This window comes from Pygocentrus nattereri, chromosome 24, assembly GCF_015220715.1.
Source record: "Pygocentrus nattereri isolate fPygNat1 chromosome 24, fPygNat1.pri, whole genome shotgun sequence".
Taxonomy (NCBI): Eukaryota; Metazoa; Chordata; class Actinopteri; order Characiformes; family Serrasalmidae; genus Pygocentrus; species Pygocentrus nattereri.
In genome coordinates this window covers 10,454,091-10,480,011 of record NC_051234.1, presented here as the reverse complement: position 1 = coordinate 10,480,011, position 25,921 = coordinate 10,454,091, and the positions used below count along the sequence as shown (strand labels likewise).

At 41.9% G+C, this 25,921-nt stretch overlaps 1 protein-coding gene and 1 long non-coding RNA gene across 2 annotated transcripts in view; one reads left to right on the top strand and one right to left on the bottom strand.

Annotated features, from left to right (window-relative positions):
- cpne4a (copine IVa) overlaps positions 1-25,921 on the top strand; it is a 149,276-nt gene that overhangs the window by 120,291 nt on the left and 3,064 nt on the right. The window contains exons 12-15 of the mRNA XM_037534248.1: positions 721-775; positions 1,752-1,803; positions 11,329-11,462; positions 13,369-13,605. Of these exons, the coding sequence (XP_037390145.1) occupies positions 721-775; positions 1,752-1,803; positions 11,329-11,462; positions 13,369-13,605 (478 nt within the window). The remainder of the gene's footprint in view (positions 1-720; positions 776-1,751; positions 1,804-11,328; positions 11,463-13,368; positions 13,606-25,921) is intronic.
- LOC108412598 overlaps positions 13,479-25,921 on the bottom strand; it is a 30,477-nt gene continuing 18,034 nt past the window's right edge. Inside the window, exons 4-6 of the long non-coding RNA XR_001856672.2 lie at positions 19,438-19,512; positions 14,233-14,348; positions 13,479-13,560 (exon numbers count right to left, since the gene is read on the bottom strand). This is a non-coding gene — a long non-coding RNA (uncharacterized LOC108412598). The remainder of the gene's footprint in view (positions 13,561-14,232; positions 14,349-19,437; positions 19,513-25,921) is intronic.

Genomic DNA, 25,921 nt, shown 5'->3' with positions numbered 1-25,921 from the left:
GTTCACGCCAGGATCAGGATCAGCAGTTGTTGAGTAGGAGTCAGTTCGCTCAGCAGAGTCAGTTCGTTCAGTGGAGCCGGTTTGCTCAGCTGAGATGGTTCACTCAGAAGATAAGCTGTGAATTAAATTAATCATGTGCCTGAAATGGATCAGCAGATGTCGATTAGGAGCTCAATTTTGGCTCATCAGTCTAGTTAGCAGGACTGAAATGGAAGTGACTTTATCATCCTGCTGTGATCTGAGGACTGTCTGCAAACTGAACTGGGCAGAAAGAGACATATTTGAGTTAAGAAGTGTGAAAATCACAGTAGCTGCAGAAATGACTGAAAAATTAGTCCAATCAGACCAGAATATCAAAATGTTACAATTATAGAATTTACTTTTTTTTTTAAGATCAAACTTTTTGCAGGATTTACATTTTGTAGGCAGCTGGCAAATTCTGTTTTGAGAGGGAAAAAATGGGTGCATACTTAGTATAATTCCATATTGTTATACAGTGTTGAATCACCACCTTCAGCTCCTTGTATGATTATGAACACCCCTTATTCTTTATTCTGCAGGCACTAAATAAACAATTATGTAAATCTATCTGGGATACAAATGATGCCATTTGGGACAGCAGATGATAATGTGAAATCTAATAACCCCCACAAGCACCTTGAACCCTCCCCCCAGAGCGCTGTCCTGCTCTAATCTCTCGTCTGTCTGGCTTCCCCACAGTGATAAAATGTTTCCGGCCTTCGGCTTTGGCGCTCGGATACCTTCTGACTTCAAGGTAATTTCCAGCACGTTGGTGGCGCAGAGGCACAGGTGGCCTCCTGAATTTAATAACGCTGATGCCGAGAGACGCTCCTGACTGCATTATGGCTACATTCACCTGAACTGATATTAGAACCCTCAGCCGTCTGTGTGCCAGATAATGCACTTTAATCCTAGATTAAACACAGCTGTGACACAGAACTGGAGAAAAATGCTAAATTACGGCATTTACATTCTACATTTGGTAAAAAAAAATGTAAAGTTACATGTAAAATTTACATGAAGTTTGTTTAAATAAGTTCGTTTTGTCATATTTGTTGTATCTGGTACTCAAACCTACTTGTGAAGTTGGGCTTTTCAGGAGTACATGCTTAAAAATACTCTTTTCTGATGCCACAGAAGAACAAATTTTGGTTCTCTAAAAAAACTTACACTAGGTGGTTCTTTAGAGAACTATTTCTGTAAATGTGATGTGCAAGTGTGAAGAACATTTCAAGGGTTCTAAGAGGAACCCTCAAATTGGTAGGTACATTATTTAAAAAGCTGCCTCTTTGACTGATTCCACTTTTTGTTCTCCAAAGAGCTATTTTTGAAATAGAGATCTGTGAGTGACGAACCTTTTATAGGTTCAAATAACCTTCACATAACGTATAGCAGTGGTCACCAGCCCGTTCTCCTGGAGATATACCTTCCTGAAGGCTTCACCTTTGACCCTCCTTCAGCTACTTAATGACTTGTGTAATTAGATGGCTCAGGTGGGGCTGGTTAGGGTTGGAGGTGAAGTCTTCCAGAAGGCTTTAGGTTCTTCACACTTGGACAACCCTCCACTGAAAGTCGTTTTTAGGGAACTATAACTGGTTCTTTTATGGCATTGTGTAAAGAACCCTCTTTGACTTTATTTTTAAGATTTTACACTAATTTTTTTTCTGAATGCAAAAGGAGTACTGGATCTTTTATGTAGTGTTTTACATTTTATTTTATATTCTTTCCAGGTTTCACATGACTTTGCGATAAACTTCAATGAGGAGAATCCTGAATGTGCAGGTAAGGCTCTCCCACACACAAGCTGTCTTTCAGACTATGTTCCTGATCATATTAATCATCATTCATCGTATCATTTGAAAAACTAAAGTGTTTTGTTTTTTTTGTAGTGTACTGTTGATTACCTCAGACATTATTTCAACACATTTTTCTACAGAAGAGAAAACTCACTGACTCAAAATTTATAAAAGAAGCCAGCAGGTGGTTGCAGAATTCCATCACTGAACACAAACATATTTTTGTAGAAACACTTTCATTAATGGTGCAGTGTGTAAGATTCAGTGGCATCACTAGCTGAGGCTGCACATTGCAACCAGTTGAGCCCCGCTCCCTCACACCCCCCCTTCCAAGCATGTAGTAGTTCCTATGGTGATTGTCAGGTTTTCTGCTGTTGTCTGTCCTGTTTTCTCATTTTTGCCGGTGGGGATTCACCCTCCCTCACTTTTTCTTGTACTAAATAATAATTCTGATCCTCCATTTGCCAAATTTTGGGTTCTCAAACTCACAATGCAAAATGGTCAGCAGCACCAGTAGCAGCCACTAATTCTTCTTTCTACACCCAGTCGGAGCTACAGCACCACCAAATTCAAGCTCTCGCTTCAACATAAAATCAAAATAGGGACCCTCTAGAGCCAGAGTTTGGTTTGTCCGGTCTGGGCTACTGGAGAACTATGCTGGCGCAACAAGCATAAACAAGGCAGTGTAACAAGGCAGCCTCTGTTGGTAGAGCCGCTTTCTATGTAGATACGAGGGCCTCATTCGAAGCTAACGAAAATATAATACACAGTTACAGCTGATTATTCACTAATGAACACATGGTTTTGTTACTATTTTTCGTTTCTGCTAATAGATCCTCCTAAATCCTACACACTGCACCTTTAATTCATCAGTTAAAGGTGATTTTAAATTAAGCTCTAAATCTGTATAGTTGGTTCTTTCACAGAAGGGATTAGGTTTCCTGAGGGAAGAATCTGTGGTAATTTGTTACCAGTGTTGTAGGTAGGCAGAGTTTTCACAGGCTTTGCCTAATCAAAAGTAACCGGAACAGCTTTTTTTGTTTGTTTGTTTGGGGTTTTTTTTTTTTTTTTTACAGTCTTGCTCCAGTTTTGGAAAGTTACATTAAACTTTTATTTAAAAAATCAGTCCGGTATATAACTCTTCAATAGGAACCTTGAACCCCCCCCCCCCCCATCTAATCTTTTATTTGCAGCATGACCCAGGCCAAGCATAGTCAGAGCTGAGGTTGTGGCAGAGGTGAAGGTTCTTAAAGTTTAATAGAAATGTAAAGTGGTGGATCAGGGCAGAGAAAAGGAGAGGAGAGGAGAGAGGGATGAATGCGGTCTGCCCTTATAATGAGTCCCAGAGAGAGTGGTCGGGAGTTGTGAGGGGGTCAGTACTACCCCCCCAAAACCCGCCCCCGCAATGGACGTATGATGAAATATCAGTCACACTTTCCATCAGCAACAAGCTGGAACAGAAACTGTGGCCCACGGACAGGTAACAATGTGTGTTTCCGTAAGCTGTTACTTGCTCAGCTGCTGCTGCTACTACATTCCCCAGAGACCAAAAATACTCACTTCCCCTGACAGTCAACAGCTACTAGAGACACAGCTACTCTGGCTGGAAAATCTTTCCAAATCTAAATGTACCACTGTGACATTTATTTTAAATCACAGCCGATACAGAATGATTCATAGTAGTAAACAAGACACAGTCATTTCTAGTACTTACTGAATAATTCATACTAGATACTAAATAATTTATTAGTTACTAAGCAAATGTGGATACACAATACTTCATAGTAGGTACTGAATAATTCCTAGTGGATACTGAACAATTCCAAGTGGATACTGAATAATTCATAGTGGGTACTGAACAATTCATAGCAGATACTGAATAACTCATAGTAGATAATGAATAATTCATAGTGGATACCGAACAATTCAAAGTGGATACTGAATAATTCATAGTGGATACTGAATAATTTATAGAAGGTACCGAAGGAGTCATAGAAGATATATTCTGCTGAATAAATAATAGTAGTTACTGAAATAAATATAGTGGCTACAGAATAATTTGTTGTAGTTACGGAATAATTCATAGTAGTTGCTGAATAATTCATAGTAGTTACTTAATAATTCATAGTAGTTAGTGAATTACAAGTCTTAAGATTAATACTTTACTTTTCTAATAAGATTAAAACTTAATAACCTGAATTTGTCTTAATAACTTGGCCACATTATATTTTTCTCATATAAGATATGAAAACTCTGGGTAATTAATGCCAGTAATAGCTTTATGACCTTTGTGTCACAGAGCCATTTTGCCTGGAGAGAAACAAAAGGCCAGCAAATCAGGTGAGGTCACTCTAAATTAATGGGTTCATTTCAGAATGTTACCTGAAGTCCAGGGTTCATTTCCTCTCTGACATCACTGATTGAGGTGGTGAAGGGCTTAGTGTTGAGCCGAACGATGTTGTTGTCTTTTCTTCCTGGGCTAGGAATTTAAGAATCCTGATGTTCTACAGTGTTGCTGTGAGATTTAGATGAAACTATGAGGAGAGAAAGTGTTTCTGCACTGAATTAGATTCCTGAGGTTGTATATAGAATTCTGCTGTGAGCAAAGAAGAAACTCAATATTCCCAGCACCCGTACTCAGTCCCTCAAACCTAATGAGAAGTTTATATCACAATACCTATAATGGGTGTGGTTTTGTGTCTTTCCAACCAGCTTATTTTTGATTAGCTACATCGACTAATGCAGCATTTTACGCTGGAAACTTATCATTATGTAGATCAACCTCACACAGACAAAGGCCAATCCTTGTGGCACCAACCCCAGTAACTATGTAAACTCCTTCTCCTGCACTGCTGTCCATGATCAGGAGGAACTGATTGTCAGGCTCGCTGCCCTCCATTGTATCAGTGTCACTCAATTTTTCTCAGCTATTTCTGTGCTCCTCGGCTCCTATCACAGCGAACGCACCTGCAAGGCGCCTGAACGCTCCAGACCGCTCAGCTTCTCTGCTCTGATCTGCCTGCCAGTTCTATTCCTTCCATGAATGACTTATGGCTTTGGGCCCAAACGAGGCCGGACGCCAGCCGTTCTGCCCGGGCACAGAGCGCACATCTTCAAGCCTGCTGAATCCACGGGTGACAAAATAAGACCTGCAGTCTGTCACTACAGCATCTAAAAACTGAACTTTAATCTCATCATTTGGAGCCGACTGCTGTTCATCAGGCTAAAACATACTTGTGTACTTTCTCCATAGTTAAACTGTAGGTACTAGATAAATAATGTTTTTTCTGTTTGTTTTTTGCACATTAACTTTTTGGAATATTCTAGATCAAACAGCAATGATACATCTGAGCTTGTATATTTCATATATATCAGTTTTACTATAGTGATTGCTTTGGTGTCCATCATGGTTCTAAGCAATTACTATACAGTTGCTATGGTGTCTGTCTTGGTTGCTAAGCAGTTACTAGGTGGTTGCTAAGCAGGTGCTATGGTGTCCTAGATGGTTGCTAAGCAGTTGCTGTGTGGTTGCCCTATGTGATTGGTAAGCTGTTCCTATGGTGTCCATCATGGTTGCCAAGCAGTAGCTAAGGCTTGGTTGATAAGCAGTAGCTAGGCGGTTGCTATGGTGTCCATTGTGGTTGCTAAGCAGTTACTATGTTGACCTAAGCAGTTGCTAGGCAATCGCTGTTGGTAAACTTTCAGTACAACTGAATAGTGTACTTTTAATAAATGGTTCTGGCAGATTTTCAGTAAAGGGTTCTGTTTTCCATTCCTAACAACTGACCAAAACCTGCTTAGAATACAACTCATACACAGCCAGTGATGTATCTAGAACTTCCAGAAGGACTAGAGTGATGGTTGTTTCTTGAAAATGGTCCCACTGTAAATCAAAATGTAATTGGTTGATTCCTGTCATTTCCTAATCATGTTGGAGTTAATCTTGGTAGTGTAAAGCCTTCAGTCCACCTCCTTAAATCCTGACCAATGGCAGAGGTTGGCTTTATCTACCTAGATACCACAGAGAGGACAATCCTGATTGGATAATTTTCTGTTGGTCGTTTCAAGAATTTAACCCTTTTGTTTTGAAACAAAGCTTTACAATAAAATAAGGATGTTAGAACTTCTCACGATGTCAATCCTCCAGCCCCACAAACTGAATCAGAACAGAAAATATGTCTGCGTCTCTGAACAGGGTACGATCATAAAGTGACCGCTCATCTGCATGTGGAGATAATTGTCTTTGCATTCTAATTACAGACAGGCTTTAGTAGACGGTCTCAGGATGGGCCTCTGGAGAGTGTGTCTATTTACATTGTTGAAAAGAGGAAATTAGCCGTTTTTCCGTCTGCAACCATGAGATGTTTGCCGCTTTCTTGCTGTTTGAATGGCGGCGTTCCATAAACTTCCACAGCAGAGCAAACGGCTTTCAGCTAAAGAGGGAATTTGTGGTGGTAGGATTTCTCTGAGCTGTAATTAGTTGCTAATTTGCCTTGTTCATGTTGTTGTTTATGAGGCGCTGAGTGAAGCTGTAAAGGACCTACAGAGTGAGTATTTGTGTGAGTGAATGAGCTCAGTGACCTAAAGTGATTTTTTTCCCTGCTGGCAGGGTGCCAGGCTGGAGGTCCTGATGTAATATGTCTCACAGTTGTCTGCTGTCTATTTATGGAGTGATAGAGTTCTAGTTATTTCAGCAGCATGTGCACAAGTTGACTGTAGAAGGTGAAAGCCTTCCTTTATTGGCAAGGCAGGTTTATTTATACAGCACACTTCATACACAAAGACCATTCAGATTGCTTTATATAAATAAAGGCAACAAACAGCAAGGAATAAAAAGTGTTTGAGTGTAATTAAAATGAATATAAAATTTAGACAAAATATTAATAATATAAAGACGGAAAGATAGCCTGAGGAGTCAGAAAGGCGCTGGTAAGTTTTCAGTCTGCTTTTGAAAATGGCTCTGAGTCTGTGCACTGTGAGTCGGTCCAATCTCATTTCACCCCGTGTCCCTACCACTTAGCCCCAGACCGTTTTGCGCGTTCATGTCTAGGTGTAGGGTGTACTGGTTCTTGTTGAGATAGTGGGGTAGGGTGAAGTGTTAGGGCTACATGACCCTCTAAACTGAGGTTTTTCAGAGAGTCCAAACAGAGTGTTATGAGGAAAAGAAGAAAAAACGGTAAGATGGCTGAACAAGAGACCCAAGAAACTGACAAATGTGAGAATTTTCTCTGCTAAAAAAATTACAATAATCACAAAGTATCACTAGTAGTGCTGACGTCTCAGTCAAAGTTGGCTAACTTTCCCGTTCCACCTTAAATAGTCCAGCAGTTCTGATGCCTGAAGCGCCAGAATGTAACTGCTGCTTCATTTAAGGTGGAAAAGGAAAATTTGAACGAGAAGCTGACTTAAGCTTAATATTACTGAAGAATTATGGGTGAGTGATACATAATTGCCTCTCCTCTTTGAAAGCATTTGATGCCCTAAATGTAACTCAAGCCCAGCAGTGAGGAGCTGAACTTCACCCTCCTCTGCTGTCACTGCAGACTGGCAGGGTCGTCTACAGAGCAGCGCTAGCAGCTGTTAGTGACGTAATGCTCTTTTTATTTGAGGGTTGTTCCATTTTGTAGAGGAAGATTTCAACCACTAACCCTTGTAACTCGGGTTGTAAGGGGCAAGGAAACACTTGAAAACAAGGGGATAGGGGAAAGAATAAGAAATGGGATCGGTCCCTAGTCTTGTAAGCCAGACTTCTGCTACTTTTCACTGCATAACATACCCAAGAACAGGGTGCTTTGTCAGGAAGAGGCTATTTGATTGACATGCAAGACAAACTATTCAAAGCCTGCTGTTTTGCTGTGGCATGTATGGGGAGGAGATTGTAAAAATCCTATGGATCTACAGTCAGGTCCAGGAATACTGTGACGGAATACTACTTATTGTTTTTGGTGTCTACTACAACATACTGAAATAGATGTATAAGGCTGTGATGCAGGAAATCTGGTGCAATACAGGTCCCCATCAACTGGCCAATTATTGTCATGCTCAGATTTGTTTTTCTATTTCTGCCTTCTCTCTTTGTTTTTAGACTTACTTGATAACAGTAATCATGACCAGACTTTGAGTAGTGGAATATGAGCAATTATTCTGATTTATGTGAAATTCATTTGACACTTTAAACAACCACACAAAACAGATGAAGCAGAATTTTTTAGGAAAAAAATTGTTTTTGCATCTTTAGTGTGATTTACTTAAAAATGCATAGACCACTGTAATCGTGTCGTCATTTTGTAGGTAGCGCCATGGTCTTATGCCCATATTAGGAACTCCGGGTCTAAGGTTCATTCCTCTATGGCCAGAATGAATAGGATTTTCGAAAAATCACCTCCATCGCCTTCTGTGTTAAATAAAAACGTTCAGAACCCAGTAAGTTTTGTCCTGTGAACATTCTTCTCACGAATACCACTGCATCCTCTGAACTACGAGGCCATTAAACTGTTGAAATATGGATATTGTTACATGTGAGCTAAAGCTACTGCGCACTGAATTCATGTCATTTGACTGGCAGCCTCCTTAAGCAGGTTATCACCCCATGAAAAATTGGTTTTGGCTCTCAGAATATCCTAATTATTATTGTAATGCTGGTAACATTTTCCTAAGGACATTTTTTCCAGGACATTCGCCAGCTTTTTGTTCTAATTTTCAAGTTCCACCTTAAATGGAGCAGCAGTCACATTCTTAATTGCTGCGCCATTTAAGGCGGAATGGGGTAATTTGAACAAGCAGCCAGCGACAAAGAAGGCTGACTTCAGCTTCATTGAGAGTTGAAATACATGATACGAGGAGGTTCCTATATTTCCGCTGAACAGCTAAGTAACTTACTTGTTTCACAGAACCAACAGGTCAGTATTTTGTCTTGTTTGCTAATGTTTGTGAGAGCTACTCACAGCCACTGCACCATTTAAGGTGGAACGGGAACATTTAAACAAGACCTGAGAAAAAGAAGCTAAATTCAGCCTCATAGTTTTAACATGGGTTGTATTTTTGATGAGGAGCTTAGTGACATCAAATTAATGCACTGTGGCTTTAGCTCACATGTAGCAATATTGGTATTATAGCTCTTTACGAGCTCGTAATTCAGAGGCTCCAGTGGTTTTCGGGAGAAGAATGTTCACAGGACAAAACGTATCGGGTTCTGAAGATTTTAATTAACACAGGGTGCGATAGAGGTGACTTTTCGAAAACCCTATTCATTTTGCCCATAGAGAAATGGGGCTTAGACCCGGAGTTCCTAATATGGGCATAACAAGGACTACAGAATGACGCACGACTACAGTGGTCAATTAGCAAAGACACACTTACTCCTCAGTCTCACCTTATAGACGATACATCACCAGACGTTTACGGTCAGTTCATCACAGAACGCAGCCCGGCTCTCCCTCACTGTCAGTCTACACAGACAGATGTAAATGTGCAGTAGCAGAGCACACAGTGGTATTGACTCAAACCCTTTTTACCACCATGTAACGTTTGGCGTTAGTAGTTTTCCAGTAAACAACATATTTACTCTTACTTGAGTACAAGTAACAGTATTAATAAAGGAAATTACTCAAGTAAATTACCACTAAGGTAACAGCACTTATACTTTCCGCTGTGAAGTAAATTATAACGAAAACACATCGTCTGTGTGCATCAGTGTTACTGTATGTGTAGAACACAGAGGCCTCAGAGGCACCTGTTTGATTGTGTTTAGTGAAAAGGACACTGGGGCAATTACAGTCACTGACCTCCACTTTGTGTCCCTCTCATCTTAATTCCTTCACAGTACCGCTGTGCATGCATGCCCCTCAGAGACCCTCAGGCTGTGTGTGGACGTGTGAGCTTCAGGGTGTTGCGTGTTAATTAGCTGAAACACTCCGAGGCGCTGAGCAGTGCAGACTGACCTACAGAGAATACGTCCACCGAGGCAGTAAACAGCATTAGAGCCGCACAGTCTCCTCCACTGATGATAGCCACATTTTACTGACCACACACTCTTCCCCTTTAAATGTTAAAAGGAATGTAACAAACACTCCAAAGATCACTGAAGTGTTTAGTGCACAAAGGTGAGTCCTCTAGATACTATGGGGGCTGTCGCTGAGTGGAGGAAACGTTCATTCATTTTCGCAATGCATTGTTTGTATTTCGCTTTGATTGGTTGGAAGAATCTCCAATTTTGGCGTTTGTCAGCTGCCCTTTACATTGTATGTACATTTCAAGAAGAATGGACCAAAGAAACGACCCAAAATGACAGGGGGGGGGGGGGTCTGGTCTGGTTCCATTGGCTTACATTAAAAGTAAAACAAGTTTCTTCCTTTTCCTTTAAAGTTTTCATTTTGGAGATATGAGGTTTTCTTCCGACAGCAGCGATTTGCTCCTGGTTCAACTGTACTGACTGTAGAAAGAAATGAAGGAATGTTAAATTTTAGATTTTAAATGCTAAGAACTGAATGAATCACAACTTATTAACAAAAAAGATGTTTAAACAAATACAATCTCATGCGACCTACTAGCGCTGTGAAGTCATTCGGAATGCTTTGTAGTGTAGTTAGCTAATAACATAATAGCTGCGTTCCAAAGCCTAAGCTGCAGCCGAGGTAGGGCAGGTCCTCGGTAGGACTTGCCTATGAAGAGTCTTCCTTAGTAGCCGATTGGTGACACAAACAGTCCTAATGAGGCTGCGTGGTGACATCACCAGAAAGATCAATTACAGCACAAAACCTATGCAGGAACTGGTGAGAGAAAATGGTGCCTGTTGCGTTGAGGTTGCTAATAGGCCAACAAGCTTATGTGGTACGATAAACTACATATACACAAATACTTCTGATTAAAATAAGACATATGATGATATATGGAGGAATGCTTTATCATTTTTCACTTTCTAAGTCAAATTCAAAGTCACGAACAACATTTTAAAACAAGCTCTGTTCCAAGGGCTTAGTTTTCCATCATTTTCGTGGTGCTGTTTTTTTCTTCTTGGTGACTTTCATGCGCAAAGAGCTGTGGGTAACTGAAGGCCTGGAAGGATACATCTTATGTGTCCTTGAAATCACTTGGAACATAGGCTGTGTTTCTAGGCTGTATGTGAATGGTGCCATTTAAGGTAGGACGGGAAATTTTAGCTAGCTACCCTAGCGATTTCTTTATCCTTGTTATGAAGAAAAGCACCATAATACACTGAAACAACATTAGACTAAGATAATATGATGGTTATCATAATTATTTAACAGAGAAAATACATCTGTGTGTTTCTTTGTTCTCCTGTTCAGCCATCTTGCCGGTTTGAAGTCTTTAAAAAAATCTCCGTTTGGAGGGTCATGTGGCCCCAACACTTTGCTCTACCCCTCTATCGCAACAAAAATTGGGACACCCTAATCTTAGAAGTGAATGCACAAAACGGAGGGGTAAGGGCTCAGTGGTAGGGGTAAGAGGTGAAATGGGACTGGGTCTGAGTGCTGACTTGTGTCGTCTTCAGGGATCCAGGGTGTGGTGGAGGCTTACCAGAACTGCCTTCCTAAAATCCAGCTGTATGGCCCCACAAACATCGCTCCCATCATCCAGAAAGTGGCCAATTCTGCTTCTGAAGAGGTGCACACTAGGGAGGCCATGGTGAGGAGCATCTTTCTCTCCTTCTCTTCTCAGACACTGCAACCTTTCTCAACGCTTGAATCTTAACAATATACAGGGTGATTCAGAAAGATGAATCCGGTTTCAAAGCACCATATTTTTACAACTGTGAAAATTGGAGGAATTTTTATAAATCACCCTATGTATTGCTTCATATTTCAATTTTTTTTAAGAAAGTGGATGATTAAAGATGTGGTGATTCACGTCACGGATGGGTTAAATGCGGAGGTGGAATTTCCCTGGTTGTGGGATCAAAAAAGTATCACTTATCACTTACTTACTTAATATTACCTCCACATTACTTCAGCTCTGGAAAATGCACAAAAATGGGAGCAATACTTTAGAACATTTCAGAGTGGAAGAGGGTGGGCACTAAGAGGCTTAGCTTCCAGCGTGACCCAAGCGTAGCTTATCATGATTGCATGTTATACAAAAACTTCAACAGTGAGAAGGAGAGACAGCAAAACTTGCCAGAATGAAAACAGATGGACAGGCAGGCATGATTATCTGAGCATACAGACATTTGAACTCCTAGTAGGTGAACATTAAACCCAGTGTGGGAACATTTATCATCATTACTTTAGCGCTAACATAACACTGAATATCACATAGATTACTGCTGTGGTGGTAATTTTGGGTCTAAACAGGCAAAAAATGTGAAAAAAAATTTACCCTGGCTCATTTTTTTCCAGATTGTTGTGATTTTCTCTGGCAGTTTCTAACCTTAACAAATATTAGAACAGAAAGCGGCAACAGCTTAAATAACTTAAGAATATGGCTACGTTTACACAGCAGGTAAAAGTGGCCCAAATTTGATTTTATCACCAAATCTGATTTTTTCTTTTTGTTTGGCTGTTCACAATATCATTTAAATGTGATCTGTATGCGACAGTCTGAACAGATCAGCTCCTTAACTGACCCACATGCGCAAAAGAACAGAGTTTCACGCTGCTTCACACGGCTGATCCAGAGGTAAACAATCACGACTGCCAACGAACGGCAGCCGCTCCCGGAGGATCAGCTACATATTCACCAGCATCACAGGAGCCGTCATGAAGCTTCACTGACTGACAGCTGGGCTCATCACCCAGAATGTGTTCAGCTCACACAATCACTTCTTTGGTTGGCGTCCTTGGATTCTTTAAAGTGTGCTTTCAGATTTTTAACTGTTCTTTGACGCTGCAGCCTCGTTCTCATATGGCAGCATTCAGACATTTCTTAACAAATCTCTTTGAACACGGAGGATTTTGATGAGTTTCTTCTCATTTTTGGTACAGAAACATCAGCCCAGATGTTTGAGGCCTCAGCAGCGCAAAATGATGATGAATGTGGAGCTGGATTGACGTAAAAGTCGCATGAATTCCAATCTGGCTGTTCAGAATCGCATTGCTGCATATTGGTTACATGTTGGATTCCAGTACCAAGTATGAGAGTATCTCAAATCAGGATTTAAAAAGGCTGGATTCAGTGCATTTTTGCTGTTCACACTGACACACAGACACACATCTGTGTCACATATGAAGAAAAAGATCTGATTTGGGTCTCTTTTACCTGCCGTGTGAACAAAGCCTTTTTCTTCTGATATTTCAGACTTCTTTGTTCAGTGTAGTGCGAGCCAGGAGTCAACAGGAGGCAGGAACATTTTTAGACTGATCTGCATTTTACTATCATGTGTGCCTGCAAAACTGAACCACAGGAGGTGCTGCAGATGGGATTGTGCAATAATAATGTCATTTTTACAGTTTTAACAAGACAGAATTTATTATTACAATGCAGTATGGTTAATCTTTTTATATATATAAATAATAAGATTTAGGATGTTGCTCACATCTTTCCATCTCTCCACCTCTATGTCTCTGACACTCTTTCTTTCTCTCTCTTTCTGCAGCAGTACTTCATCCTCCTGATCCTGACGGACGGTGTGATTACGGATATGGCAGACACTCGAGAGGCCATCGTTCATGCCTCCCACCTGCCCATGTCCATCATCATCGTTGGCGTGGGAAATGCTGACTTTACTGACATGCAGACTCTGGACGGAGATGATGGAATCCTCCGCTCACCAAAAGGCGAGCCGGTCCTGAGGGACATCGTACAGTTTGTGCCCTTCCGCAACTTCAAACATGTGAGTTTGGTTTCGTCACACACACACACACACACACGCACACACACACACACACACACACACACACACACACACACACACACACACATATATATATATATATATATATATATATATAAATATAAATAAATAATGACACACAGCAGTAGCCACGTTTACATGCAGCCTGATAATCTGTTAGTAATCCGACTAATAGCTCAATCAGAATACAACGCATCTGTGTAAACAGCTCAATCTCAATAGTCCGATTGAGGCCATTCATAATACAGTTTCTATCTGATTGAACAAGATGTTTAATCCTGTAAATAAGAAGAATAATATCCGTGTAAAAGCCTGCATCTCATTACATTCCCAATCGGAAAGTTTAAGTCCATTCTGCCGCGTCATAGTTGAAAGTGATTAGTTGAAACATGGTGGAGCAGAAACTGGTCTGCAGAGGAGACTTTAATTTTTAAAAGGCAGTGGAGGGACAGACGTTCAGCTTGTGTCTCAGAAAACGACGTCTTCCTCTTGGCCTTCTTTAATAAGGACATGTGAAGGATGTTTTCCTGAGTCTGACATCATTTTAAAGTAATTAAAAACAGAAGCACTGCTCACTGCTGCTCATCTCACTCTGACTGGACTCACCTGATGGTTCTCTTGCATGTGCATCATTTTGGATCAGATTTCTTGTAGTGAGCATGTAAACAGAGATTTTCCATCGGATTGTTGAGTAGAGTGAGAATAAACACCTGGGTCTTCATCTATAATCAGAATGTATTTAATTAGATTGGCAAGATTTTTTTTATGTAAACCCAGCCAATGATATACAATTTTGGTTTAAATGTTATAAACTTATTTTTATTTAAAATAATCATGAAACTTGTATTTCCAGTTAATACTCTTACTTGACCTCTCCATGGATCACCACCTTATCGTGGTGGAGAGGTTTGTGTGCTTGAAGGACCCTAGGAGCTATGTTGTCTGGAGCAAAAGCTCCTGGTAGGGTCTCCCATGGCAAACTGGTCCTAGGTGACAGGCCAGACAAAGTGTGATCCATAACCACCCCTATGAGGACAACAAAGCAGGACTTGTGTACCCTGCCCGGATCAGGGTTACCGGGGCCCCACCCTGGAGCCAGGCCTGGGGGAGGGGCTCGTCAGCGAGCGTCTGGTGGCCGGGCATTCACTCATGGTGCCCGGCCGGGCCCAGCCCGAAGGAGCTACATGCGTCCCCCCTCCCATCGACCCACCCCCTCCCATCGACCCATAGGAGGGGCAGTAGTAGGGGTGCGGTGCATTGTGGATCGGGCAGTGTCTGAAGGCGTGGGCCTTGGCGTTCTGATCCTCGGTTGCTGAAACTGGCTTTTGGAACTTGGAACGTTACCTCACTGGCGGGGAAGGAGCCTGAGTTGGTGCGCGAGGTTGAGAGATACCGGCTAGATATAGTCGGGCTCACCTCAACACACAGCTTGGGCTCTGGGTCCAATCTCCTTGAGAGGGGCTGGACTTTTTTCTTTTCTGGAGTTGCCCATGGTGAGAGGCGGCGGGCAGGTGTGGGCTTTCTCATAGCCCCTCGACTCGGCGTATGTTGGGGTTTTCCCCGGTGGACGAGAGGGTAGCTTCCCTACGCCTTCGGGTTGGGGAACGGGTCCTGACTGTTGTCTGTGCTTATGCACCGAACAGCAGTTCAGAATACCCAGCCTTCATAGAGTCCTTGAAAGGGGTGCTTGAAAGTGCTCCTCCTGGAGACTCGATTGTCCTACTGGGGGACTTCAACGCTCACGTGGGCAATGACAGTAAGACCTGGAGGGGTGTGATTGGGAGGAATGGCCTCTCTGATCTGAACCCGAGTGGTGTTCAGTTTTTGGACTTCTGTGCAAACCACAGTTTGTCCATAACGAACACCATGTTTGAACACAAGGATGTCCATAAGTGCACATGGCACCAGGACACCCTAGGCCGCAGTTCAATGATTGACTTTGTTGTCGTGTCAGCGGACTTGCGGCCATGTGTACTGGACACTCGGGTAAAGAGAGGAGCTGAGCTGTCAACTGATCACCACCTGGTGGTGAGTTGGATCAGGTGGTGGGGGAAGATGCCAGTCAGACCAGGCAAACCCAAACATATAGTGAGGGTTTGCTGGGAACGTCTGGCAGAAGAACCTGTCAGATTGATCTTCAACTCACACCTCCGTCAGAACTTCGACCAGATATCGGGGGAGGTGGGGGACATTGACTCAGAATGGGCCATGTTCCGCTCCTCCATTGTTGAAGCGGCTGACTGTAGCTGTGGTCGCAAGGTAGTCGGTGCCTGTCGGGGCGGTAATCCTCGAACCCGGTGGTGGACACCCCAGGTGAGAGATGCCGTCAAGCTGAAGAAGGAGTCCTACCGGACATGGTTGGCCTGTAGGACACCAGAGGCAGCTGGCAGGTATCGACAGGCCAAGCGATCTGCGGCTTCAGTCGTTGCCAAGGCAAAAACCCGGGTGTGGGAAGAGTTCGGTGAGGCCTTGGAAAGTGACTTTAAGTCGGCTCCGAAAAGATTCTGGCAAACCGTCAGGCGACTCAGAAGGGGAAAGCAGTGTGCCACTAGCACTGTATACAGTGGAGATGGGAGTCTGGGGACACGGGAATAGGCTTGTCCATTACTGAGGCCGAAGTCGCTAAGGTAGTTAAAAAGCTCCTTGGCGGCAGGGCTGCAGGGGTGGATGAGATCCGTCCCGAGTTCCTCAAGGCTCTGGATGTTGTGGGGCTGACTTGGCTGACACGCATTTTCAACATTGCGTGGACATCGGGGGTGGTGCCACTGGATTGGCAGACTGGGGTGGTGGTGCCTCTTTTTAAAAAGGGGGACCGGAGGGTGTGTTCCAACTACAGGGGAATCACACTCCTCAGCCTCCCTGGTAAGGTCTATGCAAGGGTACTGGAGAAGAGAGTCCGGCTTATAGTCGAACCTCGGATTCAGGAGGAGCAGTGCGGGTTCCGCCCTGGTCGTGGAACACTGGACCAACTCTTTACCCTCTCCAGGATTCTGGAGGGTTCATGGGAGTTTGTCCAACCAGTCCACATGTGCTTTGTGGATTTGGAGAAGGGTCCGTCAGGGCTGCCCTTTGTCACCGATTCTATTCATAATTTTTATGGATAGAATTTCTAGGCGCAGCCAGGGGATGGAGGGTGTCCGGTTTGGTGACCTCAGGGTCACATCTCTGCTGTTTGCAGATGATGTGGTCCTATTGGGGACATCAGGCAGTGAACTTCAGCTTTCACTGGATCGGTTTGCAGCCGAGTGTGAAGCGGCCGGGATGAGGATCAGTACCTCCAAATCCGAGGCCATGGTTCTCACGCGGGAAAGGGTGGAGAGCCCTCTCTGGGTCGGGGATGAGCTCTTGCCTCAAGTGGAGGAGTTTAAGTATCTCAGGGTCTTGTTCACGAGTGATGGTACAAGGGAGCGGGAGATTGACAGGCGGATTGGTGCTGGGTCAGCAGTGATGCGGGCTCTTTACCAGTCTGTTGTGGTAAAGAAAGAGCTGAGCCATAAGGCAAGGCTCTCGATTTACTGGTCGAGCTACGTTCCCTCCCTCACCTATGGTCATGAGCTTTGGGTAATGACCGAAAGAACGAGATCGCGAATACAAGCGGCCGAAATGAGTTTCCTCCGCAGGGTGGCTGGACTCTCCCTTAGAGATAGGGTGAGAAGTTCGGTCATCCGGGAGGGATGCTTCTTCACGTCGAGAGGAGCCAGTTGAGGTGGTTTGGGCATCTTGTTAGGATGCCTCCTGGATGCCTCCCTTGGGAGGTGTCACAGGCAAGTCCACCGGGGAGGAGACCCCGGGGAAGACCCAGGACACGCTGGCGTGACTATATCGCCCAGCTGGCCTGGGAGCGCCTCGGAATCCCTCCCAGGGAGCTAGTGGAAGTGGCTGGGGAAAGGGAGGTCTGGGCTTCATTGCTCAGGATGCTGCCCCCGCGACCCGAACCCCGGAGAAGCGGAAGATGATGGATGGATGGATGGATGGACTCTTACTTGATTGTCCTTTTTAGTTAGGTAAAAAAAATCTTAAAACGCCCAACACAGAATTTTCCAATCAGGATAGATGCAGCTGAGTGAGCTCTCCAATTAGTCAGGACTTCAGGAGCTGCACTGACGGCCTTACATGTTTGATTAACTCCCAACATAATTAGGACTAGACAGAGGAATCGATCAATCTTTGATTTCACTCTAGTTCTTCTGGAGGTTCTAGAGATGCCACTATGAATACAAGCTGCAATGTAAGCAGGTTTCTGTTACTTGTTAGGAATGGAAAACAGCAGCAACAGTTCTTAAAACTCTACACTCTTAAAAATGACGATTCTTCAAGGGTTCTTTAGTAAACACAATGGTTCGATGTAGGACCATGAAAACTCAAAGAACTCTTTGCATGATGAAAAATTCTTTGCATGGTAAAATGGTTCTTCGGATTGATGGAGAATGTGCTTATGGTTCTATTTAGAACCTTTTTTAAAAGGATTCTATATAGCACCCAAAAGGGTTCTTCGGTTGTTACGATATCAAGCCTTTAACAACAGAAGAACCATTTTGGTGCTATGTAGAACCCTTTTCAAAACGGTTCTATACAGTATCATATAAAACACACTAATTTGAAAAACCCTTTAACAAAACAAAGAACCCTTTATGCAAAGAGCTCCAAGTGTTGTTTCTATTTCCTTTACTAAAGAACCATCTCTTTTTAAGTGTGGATGCCAGGACACAGTAAAACTGACACATATAATCTCAGATATATGATAATGTCTGTTTCAAGCTTCAGATAAAACATTTACACAACAGTTAATTCTGACTACGCAAGCTGACTGAGTTAACTGCTGTTATTTCACCATAACATCACAGGTTTTTCACTCCGATGAGATGCCGCTGCTAAGCAACAACCTTGACAGCTGTAGGAGACGCTCAAGCCATTTGAATGTTTTTACTTGTCATTTTGCTTTTAATATCACATTTGACCGACAGTCGATTTGGTCAGTTTCTGAAAAAGAGACTACAATAAATTCCTAAAATCTTCAGAGTCTGACCAATCAGACTGAGCCACAAAACTGCTGCAGTAAAAAAACAAAAAACAGTTGCTTGGTGGTGGTGATGACAGTCGAGGGCAGTCGTGGGCTGGAGGTTAGGGAACCAGCCCTGTGACTGGAAGGTTGCTGGTTCAATCCCCTCGGCTGACAGTCCATGACTGAAGTGCCCTTGAGTAAGGCAACCCCCAGCTGCTCCCCGGGTGCTGTGGATAGGGCTGGTGGATAGGGTGTTATATAATATATCTCTATAATATGTGATGATCTACCGCGACCAAATTGCCATAACACACTCCTTCTTGTCATCTATTAATTAACGTAGAATGGCCAAAAAATGCGCACTGATGTTAGCTTAAGTCATGGGTTACACTGCACGACCCCAATTCTCAGGCTGAGCTGGTCAGCTCTAATCTGCAGACTGTTGGGTCGACAGTTGGAGAGAGTCGAGTCATGTGAGGGGCACAGATTCAGATTTTTGGCCTCCCAATCGTGTTTCAGACCAGTCTGAGTTTATCAAACGTTTGATTTTTTTTTACCCGACTGAGCGAAATCTAGTGTAAACTGGTCAGCGACTCAATCTGAACAGATTCCTGCAACAGCCAATAAAAACTGAGCAAGAAAGAAGAAAATAGAGCAAGTAAACAAAGAAAAATGGCGAAAAGTTACATGTGTGGAGCCAAGTTTTGTATTTTGAGTTTAAGGCACAATCAAGTTTATGTACGTTTAAAACTCAAAAAATCCCAAACTGATCTCATTTTTAAATCCATGATACACTTAAACATGTTTACCTGTGGTTTCTTTATCGTGTTGGCGCAAAGAAAAACAGCAGCAGCAGCTCCACGTTTGCTTGTTTGGGTCTCCTACTATCAGAAGAATGCGAGAGTTAGCAAGTGAGTGAGCTCCAATCAGTTCAGCAGCAGCTTAAAAGTTGATTAGTGTGTAATCCCTAATATTTGTCAACAAAAAACCTGCAAAAAAACAGGGTGAGATGCCCAGTCTGTTATAATCTGTTATGGCTTTACCAACATACTACTAGAATCCCATAGGGGTGCCAGCAGAAGTTAGCACTATTGTAGAGTCAATAATATACTATTGTAGAGCAAATAATATACTGTAGTTATCTACTTGGTATTTTTTGTGATATTTACCATTTTATACGTATAAAATATATTTATATTACTTATAAATATCTACATCCAAACAGTTTTTACATAACTGATAATGATTCTAATCACTTCTATTTTTGCACAGTAATTATTTGGGATGTGCAGGTGCTTCTTTTCCTTCAAGTGATCTAACCTTTGCATCTTCTTCTCTTGACGGGAAACGTCTCTCAGAAGTGCTAAATCTGCTAATGTTGAAAAGCTATTAGAGCAGTAAATAAGATTACACAGCTACATTTTCAGAGTGAAGTACTCTTTCAAGTTCTTAGTCAACTTGGTTGTAGAGAATGACGAAGCAAGTGCTTATTTTATTTCTTTAATTATTCGCTTAATTGATGCAGCTAGTCTAGCGTTCACACAGTGGCCCTGCTCCTTTAATCAGTGCATTGCTATGCAGAGGTTTCCACCAGCACCTCTATGATGTCTGAAGTGCCTTGAAAAAGATTCTCATTAATTAATGCCCCCTTAACGCTCACTCTGCCTGCACTACAGAGACCTCAAGCTTTACTGTTCCTTTAATCACCATCAGCCCTCCAAGTGTAACTATATATCAGGGATGTAGAGACAAACATTTTAAGTTTGATGACTGTGATTGGGGTCAAAATTTGATGTCTAATATTTTTTTTAAAATGTCTAGGGTTGACTCTTAAGAGGGTGACAAAGCCTGGCTCATCTGCAAACTGTCCTAGATATAGTGAATATATAACCACAAAATACCTTTGGTTTTAACTAATAAAAATTGTTCCTCATCCCATAGTGCACATACTGACGTGCCAGGGCCTGTGATAAAGCATGCTCCACTTTAAAATAATAATCATATTAAGTTATAAATGTAACCTGGCTGTTTTCACTGAGCCTGTAATGGTGATGTAAGGAAATGTGCAGAGGACTTTAAGAATGGCATCACTGAAGAAACATCAATGTTTCTTTCCTTTTTAGTTTCACACTACAAGAGGTTTTTTTTGTTTCATAACACTCAATCAACAATACTGTAGCGCTGCATAATTTCTGTTGATGTGTAAATCTTTATATTAAACTAGAATAATGTATAATGTAGAAAATGCACTGATTACACAGCTTAAGCGATTTGAGAACTGTTACTAAGGCGTTGCCAGGTGGTTGCTATGGTATTTTATATAGTTGCTAGGGTGTTGATAGGTAGTTGTTGTGAAATTCCAAGCGATTGCTGTTGTATCCCAGCTTGTTGCTAAAGTGTTGCTAGGCGGTTGCTATGGTATCCCAGGTGGTTCTAGGGGGCTGCTAGGTGGTTTCTGTGATCTCTCAGGTGGTTGTTAGGCAGATGTCATGGCATCCCAGGCGGTTGCAATGGTTTCCAAGGTGGTTGTTAAGGTGTTGCTAGGTGGTTGCTGTGGTATTGCTAGACATGTGGTATGGTATCCCAGGTGGTTGCTAAGGGGTTGCTTGGTTATTGCAATGGTATCCATGGTGGTTGCTAGGGTGTTGCTAGGCAGCTGCTGTAGCATCCCAGGTTGGTTGCTAGGGGGCTGCAAGGCGGTTGTTATGGTATCAAAGGTGGTTGCCAAGATGTTGCTAGGCAGTTGCTATAGTATGCCATGCAGTTGCTAAATTGTTGCCAGGCAACTGCCGTGGTGTATGAGGTTTTTATTAAATCCCTCATAGGGAGTTACCAAGTGGTTGTTGAAAATGAAGGGGAATGAATTGGAGTCTATGAGAGAAAGGAGGGATGAAAAAAATGACACAGAGGCATGCAGGTCAGTACAGCTACGGATTAGAGCTTGTGGACCTGCCCTGAGTGAGGAAATGCCATTTGGTGGCGGTCAGGCCAAGGAAATAAAAAGGCTGGGACTCTATGGGAAAAACAAGGGATGAGGGGAAAAATATCAATTGCGGGTCAGAACAACAAAAGAGACATAAGCGGGCAAAAATCCGACAGGAAAGTAAGAAAAAGGAAAAGAAGTTTTGTTTTAATGTTAGCAGTTCCTTCAACCAGCTCCTCACACAGCCCAACTGAGTTTGTGAATTTAGTGTAGTCACATCTTCAGAGGCTGACCAAATCGGCCATCGGTAAATGTGATCATATAAGTATCCATTTTCTGTTTGTACAGAGTTAGAAGATGTACAGAGATATTGAGAATACACAATTCTACAGTGAACTGGGCTGAATACCAGATGTTTACACGCCCAGCCAACGTATCTTCCCATCTGTACCACCACAGAGTGGAGAAAGAAAGGAGTTTCTGTTTCTGCACATTTCCACCAGGTGCATGATGGGAATAATCTCAAAAATCTAGCTGCAGTCTTGCAGTGACCCTGCAGGATTCCCAGTCTTTTCAAAATCACAGTCTGTGACTAAAAACTGTGACACTGTCTTTAGATGCGATGCTGCCAGACTTTTGTCTTTTAAAAATCTTTTCAAAGACTTTTCAGTCTTCTAGTGTGTGTTTAGCATTACATTTGAAATGAAAATGAAAATGCAACACAGCCTCGCTCACCTCCCGCTGTCTTGTCTGCTCCATTTGAAGTAGTCTGCCTTGTTGTCAAAGCAGCGTACATAAAGGGATGGCTGGCCTGTGGAGCAGCTGGTAGTGAAGCGTAAATGACTGTAATACTTTCCAAATTCTAGCAGTGTGTGGCGGTCGGAGGGATGAGTCTACAGGACACACGTGAGACAAACCACTTGAGAAATTCAATGAAGCTAAAGTTAGCAGCTTCTTTGAATTTCCCATTATGCCTTATATGCTGCAGCAGATACTTTAATCACCTGCAGATGCCAGAATGTAACTGCAGCTCCATTTAAGCTGGAATGGAAAAAGTGAACAAAAAGCTGCCAAAAAAGCCAATTCCAGCCTCTGTAGAAATTCAGACGTGAAACATGTAGCACTGTTTTCACTGGTCCTTTGGGGTTAGTGTTGGAAAGCAATACTAAGATGGATTAATATACATATTGTGCAGATTTGTTTGTTATTCTTTTTTGTTATATTATTATTATACTTGGTTGTCAACAGTGCGTCTTCTTAAAAAGTGAAAATACGAGTTAACCTGCAAAAAACTGTTTACTTGCTCATCTTAAATGGTTTTGTGTACTTATCTACACTGAAACTGTCTGAAATTTGACTTATACCATGATTTACATTTTGGCCATACCACCCATGACTAATGAAGAGAGATTCATGCAATGAAACTACTACTACTGTTACTGGCACTACTACTACTGCTACTGTTACTGGCACTACTACTACTGCTACTGTTACTGGCACTACTACTACTGTTACTGGCACTACTACTACTACTACTGTTACTGGCACTGGCACTACTACTACTGCTACTGTTACTGGCACTACTACTACTACTACTGTTACTGGCACTACTACTACTACTACTACTGCTACTGTTACTACTACTACTATTATTACTGGCACCACTACTAATGTTGCTGGCACCACTACTAATACTGCTACTACTACTAATACTACTACTGCTAATACTGTTACTGGCACTACTACTGCTATTATTACTACTGTTATTGGCACTACTACTGCTGCTACTACTACTACTACTCCTGTTATTAGCACTACTGCTGCTACTACTAGTGTTACTGGCACTACTGCTGCTACTACTGTTACTACTGTTACTGGCACTACATCACCTGGTGAGAAAGCCAGCAATGGTCAAGCTAGTTAGGAGTTTAGTGTTGATTTCTTTATGTCATCTACGTGAAGTTTATATGACTAATACATGCACAACACAAACAAACGCAACACAAACAGAAACCGCTCGTGTCGCTTCATCTGGTGTGAAACAAGCGTCAAAGAATTGTTCTAGATTTTTATAGCCTGAAACTTCCAGCAGTCTAGCAGTTTCTGCGTTAACAACCGTTGAAGACGGGTCACATCTCTCTTTTCTCCACCTCATTAGTTACCATCCATTTTTGGCTCGTTTAACTGCGTTTTGACGAAAGGCAGCTCTCGACCGCAGCACTAGCTGAGACGGAACAGCAGTTCAATATGACAAAAACAGAAACAGGGCACTCGACCTGGTATACACAGCTTCATTAATTATGGTGGGAGTGTTTTGGTTTTGTTGTTCACTTGCGTCTTTTGCTGCGAGGACAAGATGTTATTCATTACTATTCTTATTGTTATTTTCTTATTCCTTATAGTTTATCTTTTTAATGGCTGGCTCTGAGGAGATACTGGCACTCACAGACTGCCTCTCAGCCAGTCGCCCTACAAGATCAGAACTAACTGTGGTGTAATTAACAATAATTTTGTCTGATTTTAGATTTGCTTATCATCTTGGCCTGAAAATGCCTTTTTTCTACGAAGCTCTAATTATATAGTAAGTAGACTGGCTCAAAAGAACGTTCTTCAACACAACTTTTTACACGAAAAAAAAAAGCATGTTGTAATTTAATTATTTCTGTCTTGTAGGTCATTAAAAAAAAGTGGGGAAATTGTGTTTAAACTACAGATTGTAAATTTTCAATTCATTTTACAGTTGTGTTTTTAAGAAAAGTATTTTGTTATGGTTTGAATTTGATTTTGCAGAAAGGAGAAACCATCCTTTACATTTTCCCACGTTTTTGTAATCTTTTTACATCGAAATAAATCAAAGAAGTGCACACAAATATCACACACAGTATAATGAGATTGTTAAGGTAGTTCATGCAAAATCATGGCAAAAAGTTTCTTCAAAACAAGATTGTACACAATTTTCAATCAAATACAGATCGTAATAAAATATCTCCATTTATACATACAAACGCTAATGTGGACTGGATTGAAACTTTAGAATCTGCACTTTCCACATTATTTCTCCACTTGTTTCAATGAGCCATGAGTCAGAAATAATTGCTATAAAACTGCAGTGTGCTCTTGGTATTGTCAGAAAAGGCTAGTAATTACTGTATTAGTGGTTAATTAAGGGTTAATGCCTTTTGGGAGTGAAATTTTGGAACTTCCAGGCACTGGTTTAGAAAACACAGCCTTAAATTGCTTTTTATACTTCTTACTTTCTGTAAAGAATCTTTTATAGTCAGATTGTTCACATGAGCAAAAATAATCTGTGATGCGTGAAGTTAAATTACATCAAAAAAAAGTGGTGAAGCTCTCCCTTTGTTTTCTCTCTGAAATTTGCCAGGACATTTACATTTACATTGTAGAGTATTTGACAGACTGGCTGAGTGTGTTTACATGCACTTAATAATCTGATAACTGCTGAAAATCAGATTTTTTTGGCAGTAATCTGATCAAGGCATTTACATGCACTTGAGTAATCAGATAATGGGGAAAACTCCAGGTCTGCATGAGTCAGACAGTAATCAGATTTCTGCTTTACAACCTGCCAATAAACTCACAGGTGACGTAAATTTTTTAAAAAATCGTCGAAACACTTGTGATAGTTAAATCCTTCATTTTGTCAAGCATGTATTTGGTTTCAGTGTTGTTTTGAAAGTGTTTTGCTGCGTCTCGCGGCATCGTGCTCGCTTATTTGTGGTACTGCAGTCGGTTTCGCACATGCTCAGACTGAGAAATCTGAAAGAAATCAGAGAAGTTTACAGCACTGAGAAATCTGATTACTAAGCTCAAATCCAGCCTCTTTATCAGATTTCTAGACCTTACTCAGATCTAAGAAATGAGAATGTGCTTTTTACACGACCGTTTGAATAATCAGATAACTGCAGAAATCTGATTTACGATGTGATTATTGAGTGCATGTCAACCTACTCACTGTTATGCAGAGTGATTGACAGAAAAAGAGTTGGTTTTCTTTTCAGTGAGCTCTGTGCATGACACCTCCAGCTTACCAGCTACTCTTCACTGGAGGCTGTTATCTTAGCGTACTGCAATATTTGAGCTGTTTCTCCAAACACAAGCACCTGTGGCCTCAACCAGACGGCTGCCAGGACCATTTCTCTCCCCTCAACAAGGTCTAATTGGCACTCCTTGTCTGTCTTTTCACTGCAACCTCTGTCCATAAACTTGCACAACTCTATAGCGCCGAGTAAAATACAACACCACAGTATTTTCCAAATACCATGCTGTGCAAGTGTCAGATACCATCAGTCATTTATTTACTTTCAGGTCAAAAAGCCAGTATATTATTTTTTCAGCATCAGGGAAAAAAA